This window comes from Gymnoscopelus microlampas (genome assembly GCF_963454915.1).
Source record: "Gymnoscopelus microlampas genome assembly, chromosome: 7".
NCBI lineage: Eukaryota > Metazoa > Chordata > Actinopteri > Myctophiformes > Myctophidae > Gymnoscopelus > Gymnoscopelus microlampas.
The window spans coordinates 17,083,674-17,111,182 of NC_139944.1; the positions used below are offsets into that span (position 1 = coordinate 17,083,674).

General features: G+C 43.2%; 1 protein-coding gene across 8 annotated transcripts; it reads right to left on the reverse strand.

The window, feature by feature from the left end:
* ubap2a (ubiquitin associated protein 2a) lies at positions 1-27,509 on the reverse strand. 8 transcript variants are annotated; one of them, XM_084063235.1, is made up of 28 exons: positions 27,412-27,509; positions 24,054-24,191; positions 23,455-23,532; positions 23,021-23,131; positions 19,310-19,472; positions 19,078-19,158; positions 18,901-18,964; positions 16,642-16,695; positions 15,374-15,471; positions 15,146-15,204; positions 14,295-14,365; positions 13,123-13,294; positions 12,708-12,981; positions 11,935-12,248; positions 11,012-11,244; positions 9,794-10,067; positions 9,414-9,453; positions 8,169-8,349; positions 7,050-7,101; positions 6,070-6,439; positions 5,757-5,848; positions 5,030-5,080; positions 4,848-4,938; positions 3,334-3,774; positions 2,737-2,838; positions 2,363-2,430; positions 1,698-1,889; positions 1-791 (listed from the first exon to the last, which is right to left on the reverse strand). In XM_084063235.1, the coding sequence occupies exons 2-28, from the start codon at positions 24,147-24,149 to the stop codon at positions 696-698; spliced, it is 3,918 nt and encodes a 1,305-aa protein (XP_083919361.1). In that variant the 5' UTR covers positions 24,150-24,191; positions 27,412-27,509; the 3' UTR covers positions 1-695. The 8 variants fall into 8 exon arrangements, with proteins under 8 accessions (XP_083919361.1, XP_083919362.1, XP_083919358.1 ...); XM_084063236.1 differs by having other exon boundaries at positions 3,334-3,750; positions 8,169-8,352; XM_084063232.1 differs by having other exon boundaries at positions 8,169-8,352.

Consider the following 27,509-nt stretch of genomic DNA (forward strand, 5'->3'; position numbering starts at 1 on the left):
AACTGTTCAGAACTTTTAATTTGCAGGACAACAAGGATTAAACCAATGTTAAAATGACATCAAATCCAAGGCCTGGCTGATCATTACAGCCAAATATTAATGTGGGAGACACATGGAGGGATACGGGGCAAAATAAACGGTCAAGCTATAAACTCAAGTCACCCTCAATATAAGAATTCACAGATGGGGGAGACCAAAGTTACAAAATGTTTATTCCTAAAATTAAAAAACAAAAAAAAGGCTTTGCCTTGAAAATGATGCGCAGCCTTTATGAACATCATTCTCAGGGTTCATGTATGCATACAAAAACAAAACGTTATCGACGTCACATGATGCTTGTTCGTGTTCAAGTATATTCACCATCAAACTTCGTTAATTCTCCATGATTTAGCATTCTGAAATAAAACATCCTTCAAAATAAAAAACAAATGCAGAAAACCACATTTCATGTCCTACCAATACATATATACTGTATAAATACATACATAAATATATTTTACATACAACAGCCATAAATTTGAAAAGGGGGATATATAGAGCAAAGGGGGGGAGGGGGGGTAGTGTGTGTTATAGCTTGGTGCTGTAAAATGGTTTGTCCCTCAATGATCTGGTCAGTCAGAAGGGGCAGGTGTGGTATGCGTGTGTGTATGGCCATCCATCCGTGCACATACACCTCAACGGACCACCTTGCCATCTCAGTTAGCCCAGTAGGGGGAGTTGCCATAGCTGGACTTGTTGACCTGGCTCTTCTGCTGCATGCTGCTGGACTGGCCACGTTGGCTCGGACCCCCCTGGACATGGACAAACTGTTAAGTTAGCGAGCCACTGTTTTACATTTGAAAGCCTTTGTTTGTCAGCGTTTCTGCAGAGCATGTTCTTCTTCAGCACCACCATGGTGTACAGTCATTAACCACTACTGCCCTATATACTGTCCTTGATTGTTAACTCGTTTACTTTCACTGAGAAAGTTTTTCTAGTTGGCCTGGGGATTTCAAATGAACAAACCTATCTATAGACCCCTTAACAGACGATGTCACACTGATGAGAACCAGTATGCGCGCAGCCAGTATGTACACAATGAAACCCATTCTGTCAGGTCTCGCTAGGACTCGCCTCACTAGCCAACATGGGGTTGGGGTGTGCTGAAACCAGCGCACCCCAAAACAACAGGTTGGGAATTGATTGCGTGAAACAATCACCTGTGCATCCAGTCTCAATGTTAGTAAACAAATAATTGTTCTATTGGCATTGGTCACAACGCCAACTTCTGGCAATCCTGGGTTTTGGCAACAACTGGCCTAAATGACACATGCATAAATTACCTTAATAAATGTAACTCATTTACAAAACAGCATCTGTTGCAAATACAAGTACAGATTATTGTGTGTACTTGTATTACTATACTTGTGAGGGTCAAATGTCCACAAAAGTATAGTAGAATGAGCTTGTAAATCAGCTATTTTTGGCTGTAGGCTTTGGGTTAAAATGTTGATGTTCCACTCCTCACATTGAATGGATATAGAGATAGATAGATATATATATATATCTATCTCTCTCTATCTCTATCTAAATATAAACATAAATAAATTAAAGTATAGAAATGCTGTTTATTGTTCATTAAGGATCCCTGTCTACACCGTAGTGGAGAGGATTCTTCCTGGGGTCAAGGCAGGGTTACAAACATGTGTGTGCAGTACCTGTCCATCCTGGGCCAGATGGTGGTGCAGCAGCTGTGAGTGTGGTTGCTGGTGAGGCAGGATGTGGAGGAAGGGGGCGGGGGCGTAGCCCCCTGGAGCTCCTCCAGGGTTGAGAGGTCCTGGGCCCCCCAGCGCTGAGGGCAGGCTGAAGGGAGGGGGGGTCCCCGCATGGAAACCCTGCTTATCAAAGGACTGTGTGCAGGACGAGAGGACAGAGGACAAACTGACATCAGACTGATGACAAATAATGATTGAATTATGAAACCGTTTGGAGGCCAGAGGGACTGACAGAATGGAAAAAGATCCCATCTTGAACCCAGTGAACAACATTGTCAACATTGTGATATTGCATGTTTAGCGCATTGATTACAATGCGCTAAACATGCGCAGTGTAATGTATTTACATTACTGCAGTTACATTACTACATTTATTTATGTATTTTTTATCAGATTCACCCATTCAATTTCAAACTGTCAGGTAATAAACCCACCTTCAAATTCTCTTGCCATGAATAAATCAGGGAGGGACTATTTTTGTATATACTTACCATTACACACAAGAATAACCTAACTTTGAGGTGGTCCCTTAACATCTATGACATCATCTAATAGTGATATTTTGTATTTGTAACTCAAATGGTAAAATGTGTTAACGAATGCCTCACCTGGGTCTTATTGTAAACACTTCCACTGATGTCTGGCACACCGGAGTTACTGGAGGTCACTGACACACCTGAGAGCAGGAGCCAGTGTTAGTACATGGTGGGCCTCTTCCAGCTACAATATCGTCACTGTCGGAGCCGTTACTTTTCAGGAAATGGAACGTACTTTTAGCAGATCTGTAAAAAATATCAGATCTGCAAGCTGAGTGAGCTTGCAGATCTGATATTTTCACTACTTCTGCTTGACACTCTTGTACGACGGAGTAGGGCATGAAGTGACGGGGGGACGGGGGCGTAAAAAGCTGAAATATGGAGATATGAGGTTTTTGCCCGACAGCGACGATATGAGACAGTGATATTTGTGAAGGGACCAGTACCTTTCCCAGGGCCAGTAGCAGCAGATTTGGCCTGTGCCTGTGAGGAGTTGCTATAGCCTTTACTGTAGTCCACTCCTTGCCCTGCGGTCAGCTCCTCGTACCCTAGGACAGCAAGACATTCACACACAACTTTTATATACAATACCTATTGAATACACACATGTTGATGATACTACATGTTAGTGGTTAAATACATTCATTCAAATCCCCATGGTTAAGATTAGATAAGACAGTATTTATGCAATTCTGCATTTGATGCACATCTTAAAGGATCCAATGGAAAGGTGGAATTCAGAGCTCCCCACCAGTTCAAGAACAGTGTTATTCTGTGAAGCTGAAATGTATTAACAGAATGTCCAACATTTTGGAGGAATGCACTGCAAATAAAATGTGGGAGAATATTGCTCATAAAATAAATGTAATAGGAGTGACAAAACAAACTGAAAAAATATGGTATTCATTGTGTGTTTTCCGTTTCTGGAAATAACTGCCTGCTCATTGGCAAATTGCTGGGTCTCTGTGGATGCTCTGCATGTAAACAATAAGACTTGAATGTGTATTTGATGTCATTTGCACCAAGTGACAGCTCAGACTGACCTGAGCTGAAGGTGTGCTGGCCATAGCCGCTGGGCTGCTGTTGTGTCTGCTGTTGGAAGGGGCTGGCGGAGGGGTTTCCCAGACCCAGGCCCATGCTGTGCTGCTTGGCCGAGGCTGGCCCTGGCCCCCCAGGAGGTACGAACATGGTATGGCCATACTGGAAGGCAGCAGCACTGGGCACGGCACCAGGCACTCCAGGGTAGTAGGGCAGTCCTGTGTAGCTGTAGCCTGGAGGCAGGAAGGCCTGCTGACTGCTGTGGTGCTGCGGTTGACCCTGGGGCTGTGGCTGGGCCTGGGGAGGCTGAGGCTGGGCTTGGTTCTGACCTTGGTTCTGGCCCTGGGGGGGCTGAGGGGCTGAAAGGCTGGTGGGGGGTGCTGGGGAGGTGGAGTCATTCCTGCCGAACTTTGTGACTTCACCTAAGAGAGAGGAGGGGAGTAGGGCTGTCACATCATAAAAGTTTAGTTTTTCTGTCCATTTTATGCCATTATTACAGTATAAGCCTAATCATAGTTTTCTAATACACATATACCTTATGAAGAAGAGCCATTTATTGGCATTGAACATTAGAAATAAACTAAATGTTCTGTTTCCTTTCAAGTTTTGTAAAAAGAAATTGCACAGTGCAGATATGATAATGTGAATATACAAAGTCTATTACTGACGTTTACAAAGAAATTCAGACAATGACAGGCACCATAATAAAAATAAGCCAATCCACAGCCAGTCATGCTTCTCACTAGTTGGTTTTCCTTGATCGGAATCTAACTAACATGTTGATTGTATCTGGGCACAATGTGATGATGTCATTATAGAAAGCACCTCTATGGTCAAAGCTAAGAATGTGGAAGTAATGATGGAAACATAACATCTCTTAGTTTCATGCAGTTGTTTTTATACAGATGAATGGAAACAATTTGAACATTATGCAAAACTATTGTGGTCAGTTCATAATAATAATTGGCTAGGCTATTATCTACTGTATAAATAATTAAATTGCAGAAACCTATGTGTGTATGTACTATACTATATGCATGCATGAATATCTGGGGCATAACTCGGGCACCGTCTGACTTTAAACTTGGCATGTGTCCCAGATGACCCGGGGGTGAGCACTGTGCAGTGCCGAGTGGGAATTCTGACGGAACAACGGTTCCCATGAACTGAAAAACCACAAATATCTGTGTCTGTCTGCGGGTCTGTGGAGGACGCACCAAATCTCTGTGTGTTTGGGGGGGGGGGGGGGGGGGTGTATGCATCGGCTGCCCTGATGCCAACCCGGCCCGTTGGCTTCACGGATTGGCAGATATTTGCGTGACGTTTGTGCCTCTGCACAACAGATAGTGAGTACTCTGACAACAGGTACCCAGGTGGGGCATGCATTCCCAACTTGCATTATTCTGGACTTGTGCGGTGCCCGAGTAAGCCAGTCTAGTATGTAATAATTGTGACAGGCCTAGAGTGAGGCCACGTGAATTTACAGCATCAGGACAACAAAAGGACTGGAGAGGATTACCTGAGTATGGGTTATTGGCTAGGCCACCATCTCTACCAGAGAGAGCTGCGGGGCCAGGGAATGCGATTCCATAGTAATCCTGCAAAGAGGGCTGAAAGAACAGGAGAAGATCAGAGTCCAGCATCCAACCAATGGCTTATCATTGAGGATCCAACTTCACTACGGTGCGTTTGAAGGCTCACCATTTGCAGTCTGGACTGAAGCATGTGGAGGTCCTCGTAGCCATAGATTTGCTGTGAAACACAGAAGGACTGGTTTCATTCATTGTGGTCATTTCCACAAACACAAATGGTAAATACAGATGGGCAAACCAGAACCAGATAGGCTGGGTCTTTATCTGACCACAAAGCCATTTAAAACAACAAAAGCAGCACATGAATCGTTCAGGATAGTTTTCTGTATGGAGTGAATTCCATTGTGTCATGTGCGAATTATGCTTGACCGCTATAACGATATTATCGCCACAAGACGATAAGGAGTTGCAGACCATATCTAATGACGCCATCTGCGAATTATTTTACACTACTAAATGCATACATTAGCTTTATCCCAGTGAGTTTGGATCACCGCCTCCTCCTGTTGTGGCGCTACGCTGCTGTGAATCTTGGCTGGTGTTGTTGACACCAGCGTGTTGTGTTGTTAATCTTAATACATTGATAGTACACTAAAGCAGGCATTTAGTGTTGTGGAATGTTTTTGTTTTGATCAAGGCTGCAGTTTGTTAAAATAACGCAGCATGAAAAAATATATACAGTATAGAGCGCATGGACCTAGTTATACCAAGAATAGAATGGCCTTTATTCTGTGAACACTTGGAATAGATATCACTGAAAGGCTTCAGTGGGTGTTTGCTGTCATGTCCCTTAAGAGGACGGTGGAAGGTGCGCAATTCTCCTCATAGATACTCACTGGATATGCAGGCAGCAACCCCCCTGGTCCCATGATGTACTGGTTGGGCAAGAGAGGAGGAACGCCCTGGGACAGGTTGGGAGGGGCTTTACCTGTCACCACAGAGACAACACAACCACCATCAACCACCACCATATGTATAACACTGTCATTAAACTCTGTCGGTTGCAGAGTCCAAGCTAAACATCAAAAGAACAACCGCACTCACAAGATGAAAGTCTTTTGTTGCTCTGTGACCTGTGAGAGTAGCCGTGTAGTCCTGGGTGAGAGTGAAACTGTGTGTGAGTCTGTGTGTGTGCGTGCATATACGTACTGGTGGAGGATGACAGAAGCTGTGTGGTCCTGGGTGCAGAGAGGTGGTTGTTGGCGGTAGCTCCATTGGAGCTGAGCCCCAGCGCTGTACTGCTGGCTGCAGCAGAGTGGAGTCCACTGGTCCCAGACATGCTGCTGACAGTACTGCTCATGTTGACCCCCATGTTGTGGGCCATGTTGTGGGCCATGTGGTTCATGTTGTGGGTCATGTTGGTCATGTTGGCCATGTTGGCCATGTTGGCCAGGTGACTGATGCTACTGCTGCTGCTGTGGGAGGAGTGATGCGATTGGGGCGCTGAGGCTTGCGATGAGGTGTACGAGGCAGAGGAGGGCGCCAGAGAGCTCACACCACTGCTCTCCACACTGGTGTACTGGGGAGAAAGGATAGTGGGGGGTAAGGGCTGGGCAATTAACTGAAAATATATCAAAACCAACATTTAGAACCAATAACAGACTTATAATCGAATAATCGAGGAGCAAGGTCTTATTTTTTTCGTATATACTAAATCGATTAGTCTGATTAACCACTTAAACCTGTATTATACTTTGTTGTACAATGGTGGCATACAAAATAGTGAATATAGCAAATCTACAAGCTCACAACATGACGCGCTGCAACCCGTAGTGAGCTTGTAGATCGGCTATTTTTACAATGTAATCGTGGCAAAAGTTTGAATTACTTGTATTGATTTGAAGTTATATCGGCCAGCCCTAAAACTTGCTTTGTTCAAATATTTTATATTGTGACTTTGCAAAAATATTGCAATATTGTGGAAATATTGCGCTATTGCATATTATCGCAAGTCGGCCCACAGATGGAATGAAATATATCAACAGTAGAGCTACTGTAAGTAGCTTTGTGCTTTGAGAGTGTGCTCACGACTGAGGTACTGTACATGCACACATTCAAAGGACTCAGACGGTGCGAAAATAATGAATAAATAAAATGTGTTTATTTGTGGCAGAGAGACATCAACTTACAGTGAGAGAGCTGGAGCCCAGAGCTGACACTGAGGAATGACTGCTGGCGTGGCTACAGGGGAGAAGGAGGGGGGAGAGAGAGAGAGGGGAGGTAAGAGGCAAGGAAATGAAAACAACAATGATCAGTTTCACCTACACACAATGGTGAACAAAATATATACTCAAGTAAATACTTAAGTATTCAAAAGTACAAATCATGAAGTACATTTTATTTTGCAATGCATTGCTGTATTGCAATTTAGAACATTTCCAAAAATACATTTACTTAAAATGTTAAAGGGTCTACACCATGAATTTTAACTTTTTCTTAATTTTTGTGTGTTTTTGGTCTCCTCCACCTCTCTTCTGTTCCAAAAAGTACCCGACTTCGAGCATGCAGGCTTTCATAGGCTAAATGTAAATTGGTCTGAAAACAGTCCGTCAGATTTGTTCCCCCTGCCTACGTCACGTCAGGGAACAATTCCTTCCGTTTTTCAGTTCCAACCAAAAAAAAAAAAAAAAAACTTTTTTTAAAACATTTTTTTTCTTTTTTTTTTTTTTTTACTTTTTCCACACAAAACCAGGAGATAACATGCACACAAAATGGCTCAATAGCGCCCCGTGCCAAACAGGACAATGTGGTATTGCAGGTGAAAGTGCTTTATAAGCCAGAGAGAAGTTAGTTGGAATGAGTATATGAGGCTTGATTTAGGCTCAAACCTTTTGAAAAACGTTTGAGGGACATAAACAATATGATATTAAATATTTTTATTTTTTTTTAATTCATGGTGTAGACCCTTTAAGAAATAGTGAAGCGTGTGCTTGTAGATAGGCTATTAAATAGGTTTATAGTTAATTCATTATATATTTTTGTAAGTTTGTGTCCTAAGATTCCCTTCCTAGAAAAGTAGTAGCATTAGTAGCAGCAAAAGTACAATATTTCTAACGTAGCGAAGTGAAAGTCATCAGCTTGCAAAAAACACTAAAAACAGTCATCCAAATGTATGTATTCGAGTACAGTACTCAAGGAAATGTACTTAGTTACTGTCCACCACTGCCTACACATCTCAGCTTTTAGAAGGTCCATTTCAGCTGGAGGTCAAAGCTATTCGTAGCGCAGGATGAGTGCCAGTCTGTCACCTGTTGAGTGTGTTCAGCTGGCTGGCAGAGGGCAGGTCTGTGGCCAGGCTGGAGAGTGTGCTGGAGCTGTGTGAGGGCAGAGGAGCCGACAGGTGGGAGGAGGGGGCCTGGGGGACGCTGTTGGTGCTCATACTCAGAGACGGAGGAGACTCTGGCTTCGGTGTGGAGGATGCTGATGAAGCTGCTTACGAGTGGAGAGAGAAAGATAATCATTAGATAATCCCAGGGGGCCGATTCTACAAAATGCTTTCTAAATCAGAAGTTCTCGCACTTCTCACACGCAGATTTTACAAAAATGTTCAAAAATAGCAGAGTAACAAAGTGACGCGCTGTGAGCTTGTATATCTGCTACTTTTGAATAGCCAATGCAAAAAATCTAAAATGACACAGATGCTTTCTCGGTTTAATGGGTTAAAATAATGCCTCAATAATTTCTATTCGCCTGTGTGTTCTGTCCGCAATTCCATTTAGTTCATTCATTTCTATGGGAACCTCTGTGATCTCTGATGTGTGCGAACCTCCCTTTTCTCCCCATACGGCATTTGCCTCAAGTACGTTGATTTTTTTAAAACTTTATTTATGGATTTCAGAGAGACTGCAGTGCTTTGTGTACCAAAAACACGCAAAAGACACCATTTCATTCAATTCATATATATATAACAATATTTTATTTATTTGTATTTTTGCGTTTCAGGGTACTCATTTGCACTTTACATTAATAAAAGGATCATCATTTGGATTCATCTGTAAAATTATTAACAGTAGAGGGACTACTGCATATCTCAGAAAGTTCATGGTAACGAGGCGTAAATGTGAAAAACCTTTCTGTGCAAAAAATAGTAATGTGTTTTTATCTCAGAGTAATCTATAAAAAGCAAGTCTTTTGCACACCCACAAAAGGGACAGGTGCGTAGGAGAGGACCAAACGAGGGCCACAACGCACTGAAAGAAAAAAAAAGCACAAACACAGTCTTCAAATGCAATTAAAAAGATTTCATGGGAATAACAACGTTTCGATCTGTTAGGCCTTCATCAGGTTAGCTTTTGTGAAGACATCAAAGCTAACCCGATGAAGGTCTAACAGACCGAAACGTTGTTATTCTCATTAAATCTTTTTAGTTACATTTGAAGACTGTGCGTGGGAGTTTTTTCTTTCATTTCGTCTCGGAGTAATCCAAAATGTAGTTGTGACTAGACATCACTGATGGTAGCTTTACAGTGAATAGTAGATGTCAGATAACTTACCGTCTAGTGCAGCAGAGGTCCTCACTCCATTCAGACCATTCTAGTGAAACAACAAACAGTTCAGTGTCTGAAGTAAAAAAAACTGTCCCATTCATATCACATGCAACAGTTTTTCCACTTCAAAGTTGTCTTAAAGTGTTTTAGCAACATGTTTTACAAAATTAGCACATACACTATATTAGAAGGAACAAATGGAAATGTTATAAATTACAACAGAAAATGTATTCAAGTCCTCTTGGACATTAAGTCTCTTCTGAGGCAAGGCTCTCCAGACAACAAGTTAGCAAGAGTGCCTGGTGTGATTTTTACAAGGGCTTGGTTCAATTATCTGTTCTTATAGGTGTGGATATGCTACCATATGTGGAGCATAATCAACTCACCATGACTGGCCCGGAGGCCTCTTTGCTCTGCGAGAACGCCAGCCGCGAGTGGGGGGGCATGCCCCCGTCGTAGCCCCCACCCACAGAAGAGAAAGGTGAGGAGGAGGAAGGGACAGAAGAGGAGGAGGAGGTGGTCGAAGAAGAGGCGGGGTTGGCCGTGCCCAGTGAGGAAGGGGTGTGGCTGGACAGGGCCACCGAGGAAGATGGGTAGACTGGTTCTGACGAGGAGAGGGGCAGAGGCAGGGGGACGGAGAGAGGGCTGCCCCTTGACTCACTGTGGGAACACGTTATACATAAGTGAGCCTAAATGTCAAAGGTAGCGTTCACATCAAGCGCATTTTAAAAAGATTTGCCACCATCGTTTTGTATTAAAATGACCTGATGTGGCCTCTTCTGGCCATACGGAGCGCTTAAAAAAGTTGAAAGTAGTTTCATTTTATGCACTTATGACATGGACCGCTTTTTATTAGCTGTCCAATCACGACTGTACACAAAGGCAGAGCTGCTCGTCCGAGCCTCGTTATGCCCCGCTATCAGCCACCCACACACACACACACACCGGACTACCACCAGCATCCCTCCTCCTCCTCTGCCTAACAAAACAATAATATTAAACATACAATGTATATAATTATTGTATGAGCTATATTACTCATGGAGCTGCATTTTCTTAAAAGGATCCATTGCTAATAAGCCTTAAATGTGCCTTAAGTTGTGGTCCAGCAGCGTGAGCTCCAGGTGACTCAAAGCAGCTACCGTGCCCGGCAGCGGAGCTGACAGGTGGGGTAGGAAACACAAGTGCACGTCTCTGGGACTCAATATTCATAATGGATATCAATAGCGCCCTTGCCACCGCCCACACTAGCTGCCCTCTAGGCAGCTAGTGTGAATACATGATATACACAGTAAAAATTGTGTGTACGATTGGGTACATTTGATAAATCTTTGCACTCTGAGTTACAAATGGATAAACAACGTTGAGGATTTTACTGTGATGAAAAATCCTGCCTTATAAGATGTGAAAACAAGCAATGCTGCTTCCAAGGTCTGAAAAAAAAGTCCCTTTCAGATGGGCTTTCCAAACCCGTTGGGAAAGTCAGGACACCTGGTCTAGGGGTGCAGGAGCGTCCTGAAAATGCAGTTTCCGGGAAAAAAGAATGGACGTCGGACGTCGGAGCAACAGGGGTGAAACGCATAATTGGGAGGATGGTTCAGTACCTGATAGGTTTGGAGTACAGGCTGTTCTGGCTCTGCGCTCCTCCTGGTCCCTGTGCAGGTGAGGGTGCTGGGGCGGGGGCCGGCGTCGACTCCCTGGACGGCCCACTGCCACAGTTGTCCGTCGTGCCGAAATCTGGCAACGGCGATTCCGAGCCAAAGTCCAGCGCTCCGAACTGGAGGTTGAGACCGGGGATGTCGGCGGAGCCGGGCATCTCCACCGCCGTGGAAGGGATCTGACGGAGGGGGGGGGGGGGGGGGGGGCATCATGTAGCTTTTATTACCGCTTTTGTGGGTTTTAATCAATATTGGGGCTCTATCAGACTGATTGGACAATGGGGGAAAAGATATTTGAGTTAAATTTTGTTCCCCCAGTCGGGGCATTCAGGTTACTGCTCCAAAAGCCCACGGTGCCCAGCAACACAAAGGCAATGAGCAAAAATATTGTCAGGCTCATGAAAAAAGCCTCCCCCAGATGCTAAAACATGGCCCGTGTGATTAGGCCAATTAGCGGTGTCCTTCGTTTATAAACTTTGAACATTTGAAGACCTGAATCATTTAAAAACCTGGTTGTGCTTTCTTCCAACCGGCCTAGAGCCATCTAAATACCTTTTGGTCCCAGCTGCTAACTGAGCTGGTGTACAACAAAATGTCAAATTGTTTTGATAATGATTTCACAGTTATACCCCTTTTACCACTAGGTGGTGAATGCACACGATCCAGCTGCTCCTGATTGGAACACAATGAAGGGAACATACAGGCCCGATAAGATAAGAAAGACCTTTATTGATTCCCATGGGTAAGTTCAGGTGTGTATGTTTTAACTAGGGCATCATAGGGCACACATGCGGTTGTTTTCTGGTTTTGGCCAAAACCTGAAAACCACTTGTCAAAAGCCCTCTTGTCTGTCAAGTGTCAGACCTTACCTTAGATGTAGGAGGTATCCTTCGTTTCTGGCCTTTGAGCTGTGCCCTTTGCTGCTGCTGCTGCTGCGTGCTGCTGCCCTGAGGGTCCAGCCCTGCAGTGGGGGCAGGAGGCTTTGCACTGCCAGCAGCCATCAGAGAGCCACCCACTGTGCCGGCCTGGAGGACAGAAGAGGCTGACGTAGGGCTTGTTTGTTGTTGCAGTGGCTGTTGCGTTGGGGGGCTGGGTTGGCGCACCATGGGCAGAGAGGGTCCAGCGTGCCTCTGGACCAGCTGGCTCAGCACCAGAGAAGGCTCTGGCTGCAGACTAAACTCACCTGGACGAATGAAGGCACACACAGTCATGGAGTTCATTGACACAGACATACAGGACATGGCTCTTGGCCTGGCACAATATTACATAATCGCCAGATTTTTCAAGAATAGTATTAAATGCATAGCCCGTTTTGGCCATACTACATTCTTTATTTTGATTACTGGTACCGGTCATTGTCATTTCTTTGTAGATTTATATATATAATCTTTTTTTTTTTGTCAGTTATTTGTCAAATCTACACTATGCAATGTTTGTTTAGAATAGAATAGTAGAATAGTTTTTACGAAGCCTAAAGGGCAAACAGAAATGTAACTTTGATTTATAAGTTCAAATGTTAAATGTCAAAAACCCAATTAATATCGATAATCACAATTATTTGTATGACAATTAATCGTCAGGTAAAATTTCACGATCAGGATAGCCCTACACGGCTAAAACACAAGCAGAATCAAACACATACGGCTGAACTGTGAAGACAGCGGGGAGACGCTGGGTTCTGAAGTCTTCATGTCCCAGCTGGAGGCGGCGGGCGGAGGTATGGAGGCTCCCAGGCCTGGCAGCCTGCTAATGGAGGAGCTGCCTCCCTGCGTGCTGGCAGGAGGGGCGGCCTGGGACGAGGGCAAAGGGCCCAGGCCGGGTCCCTTTAGCTGCTCCAGGATCTGAGCTCCGGCGATATTAGGCTGACTCCTCTTAGACTGGCCAAGGTCCCCAAAACCTGCACCCAGCACAGACGACTAGCACACAAAGGGAGGAGAAACGAAATAGATAAGGGACAACGTTATACAAGTCAGATGAAGAAATCTGGAAAATACATAACATCAGGATGGATTGAAGTAACAGCCAGTGGCAGAGTGCATGACTAAAACGGTCTTTACCAGGGCAGCGTGTGCATAGCTTGTGCTGCCAGTGCCGTTGCGGTTGGGAGGAGTTTGCTGCGATGGCTGATGGTGGTGGGAGTTGGTGAAGACCAGACCCTGAGAGGTGGAGGATGAGGCTGTCTCTCTTCCTCCACCCACAGGCTTCTGCAGCAAAGAGGCCAGGTCCAGGCTGGTGGGGAAACCACAAACAGTCAAATAAACTCAATCCACAGAAATGCTTCTCCACACAACGAGATATATGAAAGATGGATCTACAAGATATAAATGCATCACTATGATCAGTTTTTTTCCGGCAGAGAGAGATTATATTCCGAGTGCAATTTCAACATTAGGAAATGTGAATATTATATTAGTATCGGCCTCAAAACTGTTTTTGCGTGTACATTGTAGGGTTCTGTTTTAGTATTATTAAAAATACATTTTAATGAGAAGAAATTGGTCTCTAAATGAAGTTAACCTTGTGTCACGAGGCTTATCACAGTACCTGGGGAAGCCTAATTTAAAACTTTCTATTTATGGTTCAGTGCTCAGATCCGGTCTAGAGCCTGCCTACTGCATCTTCCATTTACTGTTAATTTCTCAGATCCGGTCTAAGGCCCGTCTACTGTATCCAGTAATTTGCACACAGACAAACGTACGCACGTTTTCTGTATCCACTCTAGACCGGATCTGCCAACTGCAATGCTAATTGCAGTCTAGAATTCTAGTCTAGACCAAATAGATCACAGCCTACAATTATACAACTGTAAAACTCTGCCTTTGAGAAACCATCTGTGCGTGCTCAACAAGTGTATCTTTTGAGGAAGACCGAGGCGGGCGGGTCAGGCATCTACCGCAAACTAACCAAAGCAAGCATACATTTCAAAAAGGGAGATTTGTAAAATGTAACATCAAATTTGGCAGTGCAATCGTGCTCAGTTGGGTACTAGGGTCTGAAAGTCTCAGTTATGGGATGGGCTCTGGCTTCAATTTCATTTCCATGCAAACCTCTAGACAGTATCTGGAGAGATAGTGGCTTGTGTAATGTACTGTACAAGCTAGTTACAAGCTTCATTTATGGGAATTTATACAGAAAAGGCTGATCTACACGCTCACATCATGAGCTTGTAAATCTGCTATTTTCAGCACAGGACACTGTCGTATGACAGTCCATTTTAGACATTTGTTACCTTTGCCCGGGAGTGATGTGGTTCTCAGCAGCAGGCGCACATGATGAAGTGAACACTTTGGTCTCAGAGAGCTGAAAAGACACAGGAACAAATCACACTTTTAGTATACAATAGTTAGTGGCCATTAAAAATAAGTAAATATATTTAAAGGCAGAAATTTGTAATTATATATCCATCCATCTCTCTATCGCAAGGTTTTAATTGTCACTGACTCGTACAGGTACAACTTGCAAAATGTTCACATTCACTCCATATTTGCTCTATCCAGACATGCATTCTGGCATAAAGCACACACACACCACTCGATTGATACGAAAAACACTGTTGTTTTGCATTAAGTGGTTTCCAGTACGATCTCGGTAGAATCTATTCTCATGTTGTCTCAGAGAGATTAGATCCCACAATCTGCGCTCAAATACATAATTAAACTCAACTCGTCCATTTTGATCTTCATCCATTGGACAAAGCTTTATGCTCGAGAGTCGGAACTTGATATGGTTTTAAAAGCCAGTTCTCGCATTGACCACGGAGGTAACCCCACGGAGTAAGAGATAAGAAGCCCCGTTTGTCCAACATAATCTTATACTGTATACAGAGTGTACCACGGACATATGTAATAATTTCCAGTACGGAAAGGCTTAAAAAAGAAAAAAAGGCTTTTAAAAAAAACGTCCACGCCGGAAGTAGAAGAGTAGCTTGTGGAAGAGTACTGTATATACACACACACACACACACACACACACACACACACACACACACACGCATATCAATTATATGCACACAGATCTATGCTAACCTCCACTGTTCTCTTAACTAAGCCTAAACTAAACCAACCCCCTCGTTGAACTCACACTGACGTCCTCGCTCCACTCCTCAGCGGACCAGTCTTCCAAAGTATTCCTCCAGGGAACTAGGACACAACCAGGAGACGGTCCAAGGTCAAATAACACCCATACAGTAGCACATACAGTATATGGTGCTAGGCGTCCAAATCGGCCACAGTCTGTTCGAATCTACACACAGTAATGAACACTTAAGTATTTTACTGTGCATTTCAGTTGCTACTCGGCGGTGCCAACCTGTTGCATCTGTGCCGTTGTTGGCATCCGTTTCCCAGACCTCAGTTTGTGTGGTCCCCGTTCCGCCCTCTGCGGTGTAGTCTGCTGGGTTGAAGGTTCTGGAGAGGAGCGGAGAGTCAGAGAGATGCATGAGATGTGAGGGCCATGTGGGAGACAGAAATTAAATGTGTGATGGACCAATAAGTGAATCCGGTTCCTAAATAAATAGCAGGTTAGTGGGTTTTTAAACAAAGGAGATATGAATGAACTAGTATGGTGATCCATGTGGTCTACAGGGGCTGTATGGGCAGAACAGAAAAAAATATATTGTCGTCGGATTTCTAGAGTCTGAGCATCATACAGAATCCATAAGCAAGAAAAGTTACAAAATAGTCATCATGCGTTCCGGTGGGCTGTGTGAGCTGCTTAACGGTCTAAAATAGTGTAATGTAATGCAAAATAGTGTCATTGATCTACAGTACAATAAAATCTGGATAGTTAAAACAGAATAGAAGGTTAAAGACACATGGTGACCATATCACCTAACAATATGCACAGCATACAGCTGTGAGATCGTATTTAAGAAATTTCATTAACATTACACACTTAAGGAGTAGTTCCCCCAAAACATTACTTATTTTCTATCAACTACACACCGCATGAAGCCTTGAATTCATGGAGATTCCTTTGTTTTGTCGCCAATATCAGTCAGTAAGAGACTCCTATCGGAGACTCCACCGGTCATCAAATTATTGGCTCAGAAATGCGACAAAACTAAAAGAATCTCCGTGAATTCAAGGCTTCATGGGGTGTGTAATTGATAGTAAATAGGTTTTTTGAGTTATGGTTACTCCTTTAAGGCATTTAGCAGACGCTCTTTATCCAGAGTGACTTACAGTAAGCAACACATACATCAAATGCAGAGAAAAAGTGTAGTGTCTCAGTAATCTAGGATCATAGGTAAACCAAGAACCTAGCATCAGTCTAAACAATACAAATAATAATGAATAATAATAATAATCTGTACATTGAAACTATAGGATGCCAGGTAAACAAGTGAACCTAGCATATGTCTAAATAACATGCTATCGAAATAACATTTTAACCTTTGCATAAGACTGCATGGTTGTCAAGTGCTACGGTCTGAGGTGGAGTCTGAAGAGGTGAGTCTTCAGATTACGGAAGAAAATTGGGAGTGAATCTGCACAGCTTCCCTGTGTTAGCTGATCTGAGTGATCGGGAGGGGTTGTAGGGTTGGATCAGGCTTTGAAGGTATGGGGGTGCCATACCTTTGGTTGCTTTGTAGGCCAACATCAGTGTTTTGTACTCTGTGCGGGCAGTAACTAGGAGCCAATGGAGGGAGCAGAGAAGGGGGGAGACATGTGAAATTTTTGGCTGGTTGAAGACCAAGCGTGCTGCGGCATTCTGGATCATTTAGAGGGGCTTAAGTGCACATGCTGGGAGGCAGGTGCACAATGTCAGTCAAGTTCTGAGAAAGTACGATTTGAGAAAGTGTGATTTGCCACTATATCGTCGCGGTCGGGCAGAAACCAGCCAACTCCATTTTCAGCTTCTTTTTTTTTCATAAATCAACGCTAGTGAACACTCTTCACGTCTGTGGGTTGGTTAAAAAACATCCCAACTCCATTGGATCCTCAAACTGTCGACCAAATCAGCTAACTGCAACCCTCTCCCCTGCTACACAGGGCTGCTGCAGACTCAGAGCGGAAGAAAACAAACTTTAAAGAGGTAGGGTTTTTTCCCCCGTAGTCTGTTAAAAGTAACTATGCAGTGTACCTGTTTATCAAACTTAGCACGGATGCTAATGCTATGAAAACAATTAATTCTATTTCTAAAATCTATGTATATGTAGTGTTTCATGAGGAGAGCAATGTGACAATAAACTAGTTCATATAGCATTTCATAATAAGCAGTCCTGCTTATTATTGTAGGCCTATATAAGAAGAGTCATGAATCATCAGGGCATTAATTCACGCGTTGTGATGCATTGTGAGCTTGGAGATCCATTGTCAGCTGTTCTTATCAATGATGGACAAAATCTCCTAACTCCACTTGAGCTGGATTTGGATGGTGATAATATAATGATACATGCAAGTATTAGGGCTGTCACCCTCAGTCGACGAGTCGATTAGTCAGTCGAGACCCCCTCCATCGACACAAATTATTTGATTTGAGCAGCCTGTTTTTTTGGTCAATTATCTTTGTAGCGTCAGTTACTAGTAGGCTATACGGTGCGGAGCTCTGGTGTGTCATGTACTTCTAATTTAGTCCATTTACTTCATGTAGGTAGACTTAGAAATAAAACCAGTTGACTCATCATATTACGGGAGACTCTTATTTCTGCTGTTTTGAGAGGAAATACTTCTTCTGTTGCTGCTAAGCTACTATGATGCTTTTCAGAAATAAATAAGAAAATAAGAAATCACGTGGATTAAACGCAAGATTTTGGCTAAAGTCCATATTTATTTTTACCTGTGACTTAAACAATGTACACCGTTTGGAAGTGTGTTAAACTCTTTGAACCTCCGCAGCATTAGGTGAGTGGACCGGTTAATTATCTCATGCTGGCTAAGGTAACGCTGCGGTAAAGAGACGTCCACACAGCTGTAGCTCTGATGAAAAGTTGACTGTGCAATTATCAGGTACATCTCAGTCTTTTCCCTTCAGTTATTTTTTTTGTCTTGCACCAGCGAATACTGGATCTGCAACATAACTCTTTGATACAGTAGCATTGTGCTCCGAACTGTATGTTGTCCTACACAGGATTGTTGTCAATTAAAATAAGCAGTCTGCCGTCATGTAATTAACAGATTCATTGCCTTTAAAATGTTCAAAAAATATTCATATGGCTCTGTTGCATTTCAATATGTAATGTGCTCTGAATCAACACTGAAAGTATCTGAAACACTTGCAATTGTAGCCTCCAATATATAATGCTATGTAAAAACGACTCGTCGACGAGTCGCATTAAACCCCCGACTTTGAGTCGACTAGATAAATCCTGATTCGGGCACACCCTAGCAAGTATCTGGCAGTATTGCTTTGCTTTAAAAATATAAGGTTTTCTTCATTTCCTGAAAAAAAAAAGATTTTATTCATCTCCTGAAAAATGAAAATTTTGGAGTTAGCTGGTTTCTGCCCGACAGCAGAGATAGTCACGATCACTATGACGTGTGGGTATTCCAATCTAAAATGTGTTAACATGCGAGGTCCAGGCTAGCTAGCAATCTGGGCAAGAATGTCAAAACAGAGAAAGAGATGATAGATGTAGTGTACAGAGATTGTTTTAAAGGTAAAACAAATCTAAAAATACCACATTTTTATAGTTCTAAGCGGAGAATACCACACAGTAGAATCCTCAGACAGACCCTTGCGGGTCGATTTGGTTGCATTTGTATACTTTCAGAGTTAAATCAACATTCAGGCTTTTAGATTGCAATATGACATCATGACACAAATGATTATATCATCATCAATCCAGATATGAATCAGTGGTGAGTGTATGTCTTTCTGTTTCAGTGACGTACCCCATTCCCTGGGCAGAGAACCTGCTCCCGGCTGCTGCTCTGCCCCTCCCTCGACCTCCAGATCCTGAACACACACACACACACACACACACACACACAAACACACACAGTCAACCACAACTCAAGTCTTGGTTCTCCCACAGGGCAGAATAAGACATAAATATCCCGTCCACTCACCTCGTCCACCTCTGCCCCTCCGGCCTCGCTCTGCACCTCTGTCCACCGGTGTGACCTCCACGCCATTCTCTTCTGGGCGCGCTGAACACACATGTACAGTATACATAAATCAGAACATGCACATGAGGAGGAACTACCATGAGCAACAAACCAGGTTTATTGAAAGCCAGCCAGACACGGTGGCTGTGATGCATCACTGACAGATTCAGAGCTTATCGGTTGTGTATCGTACCTGGTCGGCTCCGGCTGGGCACCTTGCCCCTGCGATTGTTAGAGCCGCGGGCCTTGCTTCCCTCCCTCTCTCCTTTTTTCTCCCGGTTCTCCTTGTTCTCCTTGCTCTCCGATGGTCCATCCTTCACCAAGGGCTTCTTCTTCCCAACTGTCTCCCATGAGGTCTAGAAATCAATGAATAGCAAACAGGGAGGGCGGGAGAAGATGGAGAGAGAGAGAGAGAGAGAGAGAGAGAGAGAGAGAGCATAAGAGGTTTGTGAACATCACTCACAGAAACTGAAAACCTCAAGTCAAGCTCCATCAGATGAAAAAGATTTGAATCAATGTAGGTTGCATGGTTTATTCTGTTGCTCCAAAAGTCAAAAAGAGAAAACAAGACATCATAGAGGTGTGCATAATTGAGCCTCAGCACCTTTCAATTGGGGTGTCTGCATGTGACCAGATAATCGGTTCCTCGTGGGCCCATGACATTTTCATTGTGTAGTGGGGTTATGTTCATCTGTTAAGAAGTTATGTGGATTTTGTGACAGGCCGCATCCACTGCCACACATTCGGTGAGAAAAGGTTAATCGGTTCTTTGTTTTGTGCAAATCCGTTCATAACTGCTTGAGATATCGTGCTGACAGAAAGACAGATGGACAGACAGAACGGGTGATAACATTACCTCCTTCTTGGCGGAGGCAGCAACAACAGCAGCTCAACCACCGCCATCAATTTTTATTTTGTCTCAGAAAAAAAAAACATATTGTATCAGAAATAGCATAGCGTTGTTGATAATAATCAAGCAGCTATTACGGCCATGCCATCCCACTGACGTTCTCAACACGCCTATGGCATAACAACACAACATTTCTGTGGTTCATAACCATCACTGCAGTGGCAGATTACGCTGCCACCGGGATTACATATAGCCACAGCAGTGACTATACAGGGCAAACTACGCACAACTCGCTATTTTGGGACTTCCACGAAGCCAAAACAACAACAACAACGGGTAACTGACAGGCTGGCAAGCTCCCTTGCCACACTCCTTGCCATCTGTGTTGGCTTGGCTGGTCTTCCTCACTCTTCACAAATGATCAGATTCTCACAAAGGACACATGACATCCAAGTTGAACACCACCCAAGTTTTTGCTGGATGTTTAGTGGCCAATGTGACATTGGTCTCTTGCACAGTTTTAACAAGCACAAAGATGCCCTGGTATTTTTTCCACTAACTGGCATAGTGCTGGAGGGCAATAGGACAAGAAAAGTCTCACGTAGCCAGAGGATCAGAGATCTCTACCTACTGATACACATGGTGACAGCTCAATTCAGTGAAGGCGCTAAAACTATGTGGAAACAATTCTAAAAAAATGTACAGCTTTGCAGAACCAATGCAATGACTTTAGGCCAGTCCTTCATATAGGATGGCATCAGGATTGGTTTTCAAAGCAGTGCACGTAGGCCGGTTGCCATTGTTTTTTCCGGCACCCAAGAGCATTCTTTGAATTTAGAGTTCAAACATATAAGTAGGCGGAACTCTCTGATCGTCTGGCTACGCGAGACTAGGGCAAGAGTGACTTGGCAAATTTATTGCATGAATTCCATTTATATTTGCCCTTTAATCTGCCGTTTCAGCAATAAGTACCCTTTTATATAGCATGGAGTCGTCTGTGCTAAATTGCAACAGTCTGGATAAAATTTGAAAAAAACATTATTCAGTAGACTGTCTACTCAACATAAGTAGACAATCTACAAACTAGTAAACTACAGTCATCCACCAACACACCCCAATCCAATGTACTACAGTGGGCAGAGGAGTGTTAATTTCCAATGGACCAATTCCCTTTCCCACTCAAGCATAACCTCGGTCCCAGCCTCACTCATTTGCGAAAAGAAGAGCCTGGTCACGACCTAAAGCAGCGAGTGTCTAGGAAGTCCTGAGTGGACAGGATTTCCGTTTCCCCCGGAAACTATATTTTTTGACCAATCACAACACTCGTTTCATTCACGGAGAATGTTAACAGATTTGTAAAGCATCAACGTCATTTCCTTGGGCGGTACTTCCGCCAAATTCAACCATTTCCGGTTGTCAACTTCCTAGACAACCAACATCCCAGGTCTTGCCCAGGGTGACTCAAGCATCACTCAACCAGATCCCCTTCCCACTAAGCATCCATGTCCAAAATACCCTCCTCAAAAAAACAAGCCAACAGGTTGAGATAACCAATGAGTCAATCGCTCAAAAAGATGATCACCTTTCACCTGACCAAACATTTTGGAATTTAACCGTGGGGGAATGAAAACAATACCGTGACAGTTTTTTTTTTGGTTCCGCCATTTAATCCTTTTGAAACTTCAAAACCTAGGCCTAATACTGAATAGTCTATTGAGTAATAAATCAATCATGACATTGACTTTAGTGAGCCATCTCTTGTACCTTCAAATTGATCACTTTTCCAGACATGCCAGTCACAGTGAGTCAACCAACATGGCATTGTAGTCAGGTTCTAAATATGTCGACTGACAATTCAAGTGCAACCATTTCACAGATGAACAATGTAATCCTTCACTTCATCCCTTAATTGTCACTCTTGTTAAGGGTGAAGCCTGGGAGATTGACTAGACTCCACGTTATGGGCTTACAGCATCAATATCCACTATATTAGTGGTCAAAACGGTTGAAGCAGTTCATACATCAGCGGACCAAGCAGTTCATTCATTCCGCACTTTTTATCATTAGTACAGTTCAAAATGAGCCGTCCTCTGAGCTGGACAAATGGTTTCTATGCAGCCGGCTGTGAGACCAGTGTGCTGGGACCATCTGAAATTAAAATTGGGTTGTAGCTTGTTATCCATCATACTATGCTAGGAAAGGTGTAATTTTTGCTTTAGAGCTGCTGCTGATCACAGAATTAGAATCTGTGAATATATTTTTTACTTATTAGTAGTTGCAAGCTTCACATACTAGGCTACAGAGTATCTAGACTAATACTGGATTGTAGCATTTTTCAATACTGTTAATGTCTTGATTTTTATTTTTTTTGAGTAAAACATACTCTCCTTCTGCATTCCCCTTTTGAACCCTCATTATAAACATTTTAGTATTATGAGCATTTATTGTTCGTAGCTGGATTTATGCATGTCAAATAATTAAATTCCTAGGCAGTATTTCCAGTATGTGAGAACACATCTGCCACAGACATTCCCCTGTTGTATGCTGCATGTGTGAAAGGGCAACTCCAGGCAGTGTCCTGTCTGATTTTCTGGACATCGTCTGGTGTTCATATGGCTTATGAGTGTTTGGGAGTGAGGAGATAGAACAAAAAAAGGCATGCAACACATTGCATCAGCTTACATCATGACACCTTATGTTGGATAGCCAGATAGCCATGGCATTCTGTTTGATTCATAATCAAGGGAATATGCTCCCTGTGGTCAGGTACTACTTTATTAAAGTCAGCAGCTCTGCTCCTAACCTAGAATTGTGCAAATTGTGGCTCACAGGTGAATGGAAATTTGTACAGATCATGGTCCAGAATTTACTTTCTGCATCAAAGATTTTCATTTTCACTTATCATAGACGTCTTCTATTCCCTAACTGGCCATCAAAAGACATGTTTTCAGAACATCAAAATAAGATAAGAGCTCTTTCACATTGTAGATAGAAAATGATGGATACATAAAACTATTTTGCATTGTTGGTCACAAGAGGCTTCCGGAGGCTTACCGTGTCCGAGGTGCTCTCCAGGAGGAAGTTGATGGCTCTGTTGACATCCTCACTGCAGTCATGGAGCGCTACCATGCATTCATCCTGGTTCTTCCCCGTCACCTCCATCAGCTGGGAGAGAGCAGAGCGCGCGCGCACACACACACACACACACACACACACACACACACACACACACACACACACACACACACACACACACACACACACACACACACACACACACACACACACACACACACACACGAAGAGGAAAAGTGTGACCTATTAAGCATCATGTGTGCACAGTCAAAGCCTCAAACATACCATCCCATAACCATGCATCTGTACAGACATGGGAGTTAACAAAAGAGCCCCACACCCTGACTCAGCTTTGTGCCCAGACAATAAGCCGTGTGTCCTGGGAGGACGTTGGTATGTTGAGTGTTCCTCACCTGGTTGACTTTGTCCTCAAAGTCTGCATCGCTCTTGTCATAAATCATCTGGGCAAGTCGAATCTGCTCGGCAGTAGCCTGTCATACAAAAGCATACACAAGCCAAAGCGGATGGCAAAAGTAAATAAACAAGTGAGAGGAACAACAAAGAGTTTAGGAGAAAAAGGGGAGTGTTTCATTTACGCAAATTAACTTGACCATTTAAGCCCTAATAGTATACACAGATTATACACACTGTCAAATTAAAAATTGCTATTGGCTATATACAAATTCACAACGCATCACACCTGTGAGCTTGTAGAGTGGCTATTTGTGCCATTTTTAAAAAGCTTTGAACGCCAGGCTGACAGTGTGGCAAACAAGAACTACTTCTATTAAGTGTTAACCAAGGCCATGAGTCAACCCTGATATCAAAAGTATGCGTCCGTGCACTCAGCAAAGCAATCCGGCGCTGATGAGGCAGATTTCCTCTACAAGCAGGTGTGCTGTACAACAAGAATGCCTCACACTGGTCTCCTAACTGCTATGGTTATCATGTGTGTTGTGAGTGACACCACCCCTTTTCTGTTTGTGTGTATTCCTTGTGTTCTCAGTCTCACCTGTATCTGTTTCTGTGGTTGCGAGGTGTGTGTGGCAGTGGGCAGCGTCTTTTCCCGAGAGCCCCGGGCCTTTTCGCCGCCCAGTGAGCTCATCATATACAGTATATACAAAACTCTGTATGTACAAAATAGAAAAATCTGAAAAAGACAAACAAGAAATGACAGGAGGAAGAGTTAAGAGAAACAAATAACTTCTCCACATGGATAAATTATAACCATGAACATACTCAATTCTCAATCTCCACATACATAATGACCATCAACATACTCAATTCTTTTAGTGTTCTCGCCAACTCAATTCCTTCTCGCTATCTGGAGTTCTGGCACTTTACCTCCCCTGACATACACGCCAGTGTGTGTAACAGACTTGACGCATCTCTCCTTAAACAGTTAGGCTGAAATACGCAAACAAATTACACTCCTCCTTATGGAGCCTCTCTCATTCATCCACTCACACACACACACACACATCCATAGTACATACATACATACATACATACATACACACACTATAGGGCTGGTGATGTAACTGCTTTGAGGAAAATCTAGGTCAAGAAAGGGGAGAGTGACCCAGTGTCCTCTTACACTCTATGGGCCTCTCAGAGCACACCACACAGTGTGATGGTGAAATAAAGCAAATCTATAGCGTTAAATAGTACCAATACTATACTAATACTATAGTTAAATTTAGTCTGGTGTGAAACGTTACAAAATTCTAAGTTATGCAGAGTATGAACATGGACATTAAATACACAAATGTAATGAGTTAGCGTAGCCTGTACTATGCAAATATTCAAACTGTTCAGTATTTAATGTTATAAACACTTCACAGACTGTCAAACAGCAGCAGCTATTAGATCTGCCTCTAACATAAAAGCCTATGTTTTAATGCATCCATCCATTTGTAATTCTTGTGACTATAAAAACGTAGTACCAATTTGTTTACATTTTTTGATTTTGTACTATAACCACTTAAACACCAGCATCCGTATTGTGAGGAAAGCTTTCGCTGAAAATAGCAGATCGACAAGCTTCTGAGATTGTCGAACGGCTATTTTCAGCAAAAGCGTCCCCCACAATAACAGAAATGACACTAGTATTGAGCCCTGAGGGACTCCGGTTACCCATATGGGGTTTAAGTGGTTAAATGAACACTGAATATCATACCGTGTACAAAGGCATCTATGCATTGTCCTGTATTACAAATGGAATGTGCACAGTGTGCTGATGGGAGCCATTACTAGAATAAAGCTATTGTTATTAAGGGCAGATATCCCCACTGACCCACTGGTTTAATGCCTCAGAACAATAGCAATGCAGCTCCCAGTAGTGGATGAATGACGTTTGTTAATACACTGCTGCCATTGGCTGATGGAGTGAACAAAGCTAAAGCAAAAAACAACAACACAGCAAGCAAAATCGCTTTGGGTGAAAATACTAATAACGTGGACAATATTTAGTCCATATAATTTTGTGTTTGAAAAAATAAATACATTGCATGGACTCCCGTCTCTGTCACAAAACCACAAGGAGTCAAACGGGTGGCTTTAATACATTTAATAAGATTATTATTCATCAGTTTAGCATAATAAGAGGGGAAACTACCTAAAGCAGCGCGTGTCTTAACTCAAATCAGTTCGCTCTCTGGTTGTCCGGGTCATTTTATAAACCGTTATAAAGCGGTGTGTTAATGATTATAAACAACAGCCCCAACAGTTTGTTTTGAACCCCAACTAAACGCTGGGCTTTAATAATGTGTTTATGCCTTTCTTTAACAAGTGTGGCAATGCGACTGTTCGACAACAGTTCGGCATTATACAGCCATAAACAAATGGAATCCCCGTGCTGCTGCTGTTGTTGTTTGGACTGTGTATGTGTCTGTGTGGGAGCTCTTTGTCCTCCTCCAGTGTTGCCAGGTTTTGCGAGAGAAACAAGCAATCAGGTATATGAAAGACAAGCCCAAAAGAAGCGACTATGTCACACTTTAAACCTATATACATTGGCTATTTGAAAATAGCTGATCTACAAGCTCACAACAGTGAGCTTGTAGATCTGCGATTTTCCAAAAAAGTGGAATATTTTGAAAACATTTTAACACAAATAAATGTTTTCAGATGGGGTCTGCAGACATACTTTGATTAATTTGAGGGTCCTTGATTTGAACATATTTGAAAACCATTGGTTTAAACAACATTAGGAAACAAGCCCAAATAAGCAACTACACTTTAGAAACAAGACCAAAAAAAGCCGCAACCAACGATATTTACATAGACATAAGCCCAAAGTCTCTTGTATTAAGCAGGCCTGGCAACACCGTCCTCCTCTCCGTCTATAGCATTAGCGTCAACATTAGCATGCCGCTAACGCTCCAGCATGCTAGCAGGCTAATGTTGTCACACGGATAGAGTTAGGTTACACGGCGACCACACAATAGCCCGTGTTAGCTTAGCATGTTGCTAACGCTCCGCTGTACTACATGGCGACACGCACGCACACAACACAATGCCGACAATGTGTCCGTGTTGACAGCGGAGCGTTAGCATGCATGGCTAGCAGGCTTATATACTGAGGCTTGCTGTACATGTCGACGGCATTATTTACGGTAAGCGTCAACATATAAGCCTGCTAGCCATGCATGCTAACGCTCCGCTGTAACACGGACACACACACAATGGTGGGTGAATCTGGAGGAGGAGGAAGCTAAACTATGCTAACTCAATCTTGACGATAGTCAACAGAGCTGGATAAGTGGCTCTAACTCTTTTTTTTTTGCGAGTAACAAATAATATCAGTTTTCACCAGTGTTGCCAGGTTCTGCGAGAGATATAAGCAACCCGCTCGATCGATGAAAACAAGCCAAAAAGAAGCGACCGGGCTACGGCTATTTGAAAATAGCCGACCTACAAGTTCACAACGCGTCGCGATGCGACGCGTTGTGAGCTTGTAGGTCTGCTATTTATTATTTTTAAAAGACAAAAAATAATCTTGGTTATGATGTCACCCACCCGGTGCAAACAGATGACAAAACACCATCCAGCTCAAAGATTATATATATATTTTTGGTAATCAATTTTGTGGTGAAAATGGCCTCAACAACAGCCAGCCTCCTCCTCATCCCGACCGACATGACTTATGTCGGGGGAACAAACCAGCCCACAACACCCCGCTACAGGAAAAAAAAGACCCTCTCTAGTCTATGTCCTTGTTGTGTATATAGGCGCAAAAAAACAACGATCACGGTTTAATCCCACCACCACGTCGACGATCTCCATTAAACTTAACATAAAATAAGCACAAGTTTGACGAACACAAACGACATTTGTTGTCTTTTTCTCATCCCCCCTCTGATCGTTATTACCTGCTAACACGCTTCAGTCGGGCCAGCAGCAGCACTGAGCGGAGTGTAGACAGGCTTGGTCACGTGACCTGGCGTGACACCCACCGTCCACCACCGCG

Excerpts from the sequence above, each read along its gene's own strand:
- ubap2a (XM_084063232.1), bottom strand. The coding sequence starts at position 24,149 with ATGATGAGCTCACTGGGCGGCGAAAAGGCCCGGGGCTCTCGGGAAAAG. Across the intron at positions 19,473-23,020 it reads TGGAGAGCACCTCGGACACG|ACCTCATGGGAGACAGTTGG; the intron begins GTAAGCCTCCGG and ends ATTGATTTCTAG. Across the intron at positions 6,440-7,049 it reads TGGGCTCCAGCTCTCTCACT|TACACCAGTGTGGAGAGCAG; the intron begins GTAAGTTGATGT and ends CTTTCTCCCCAG.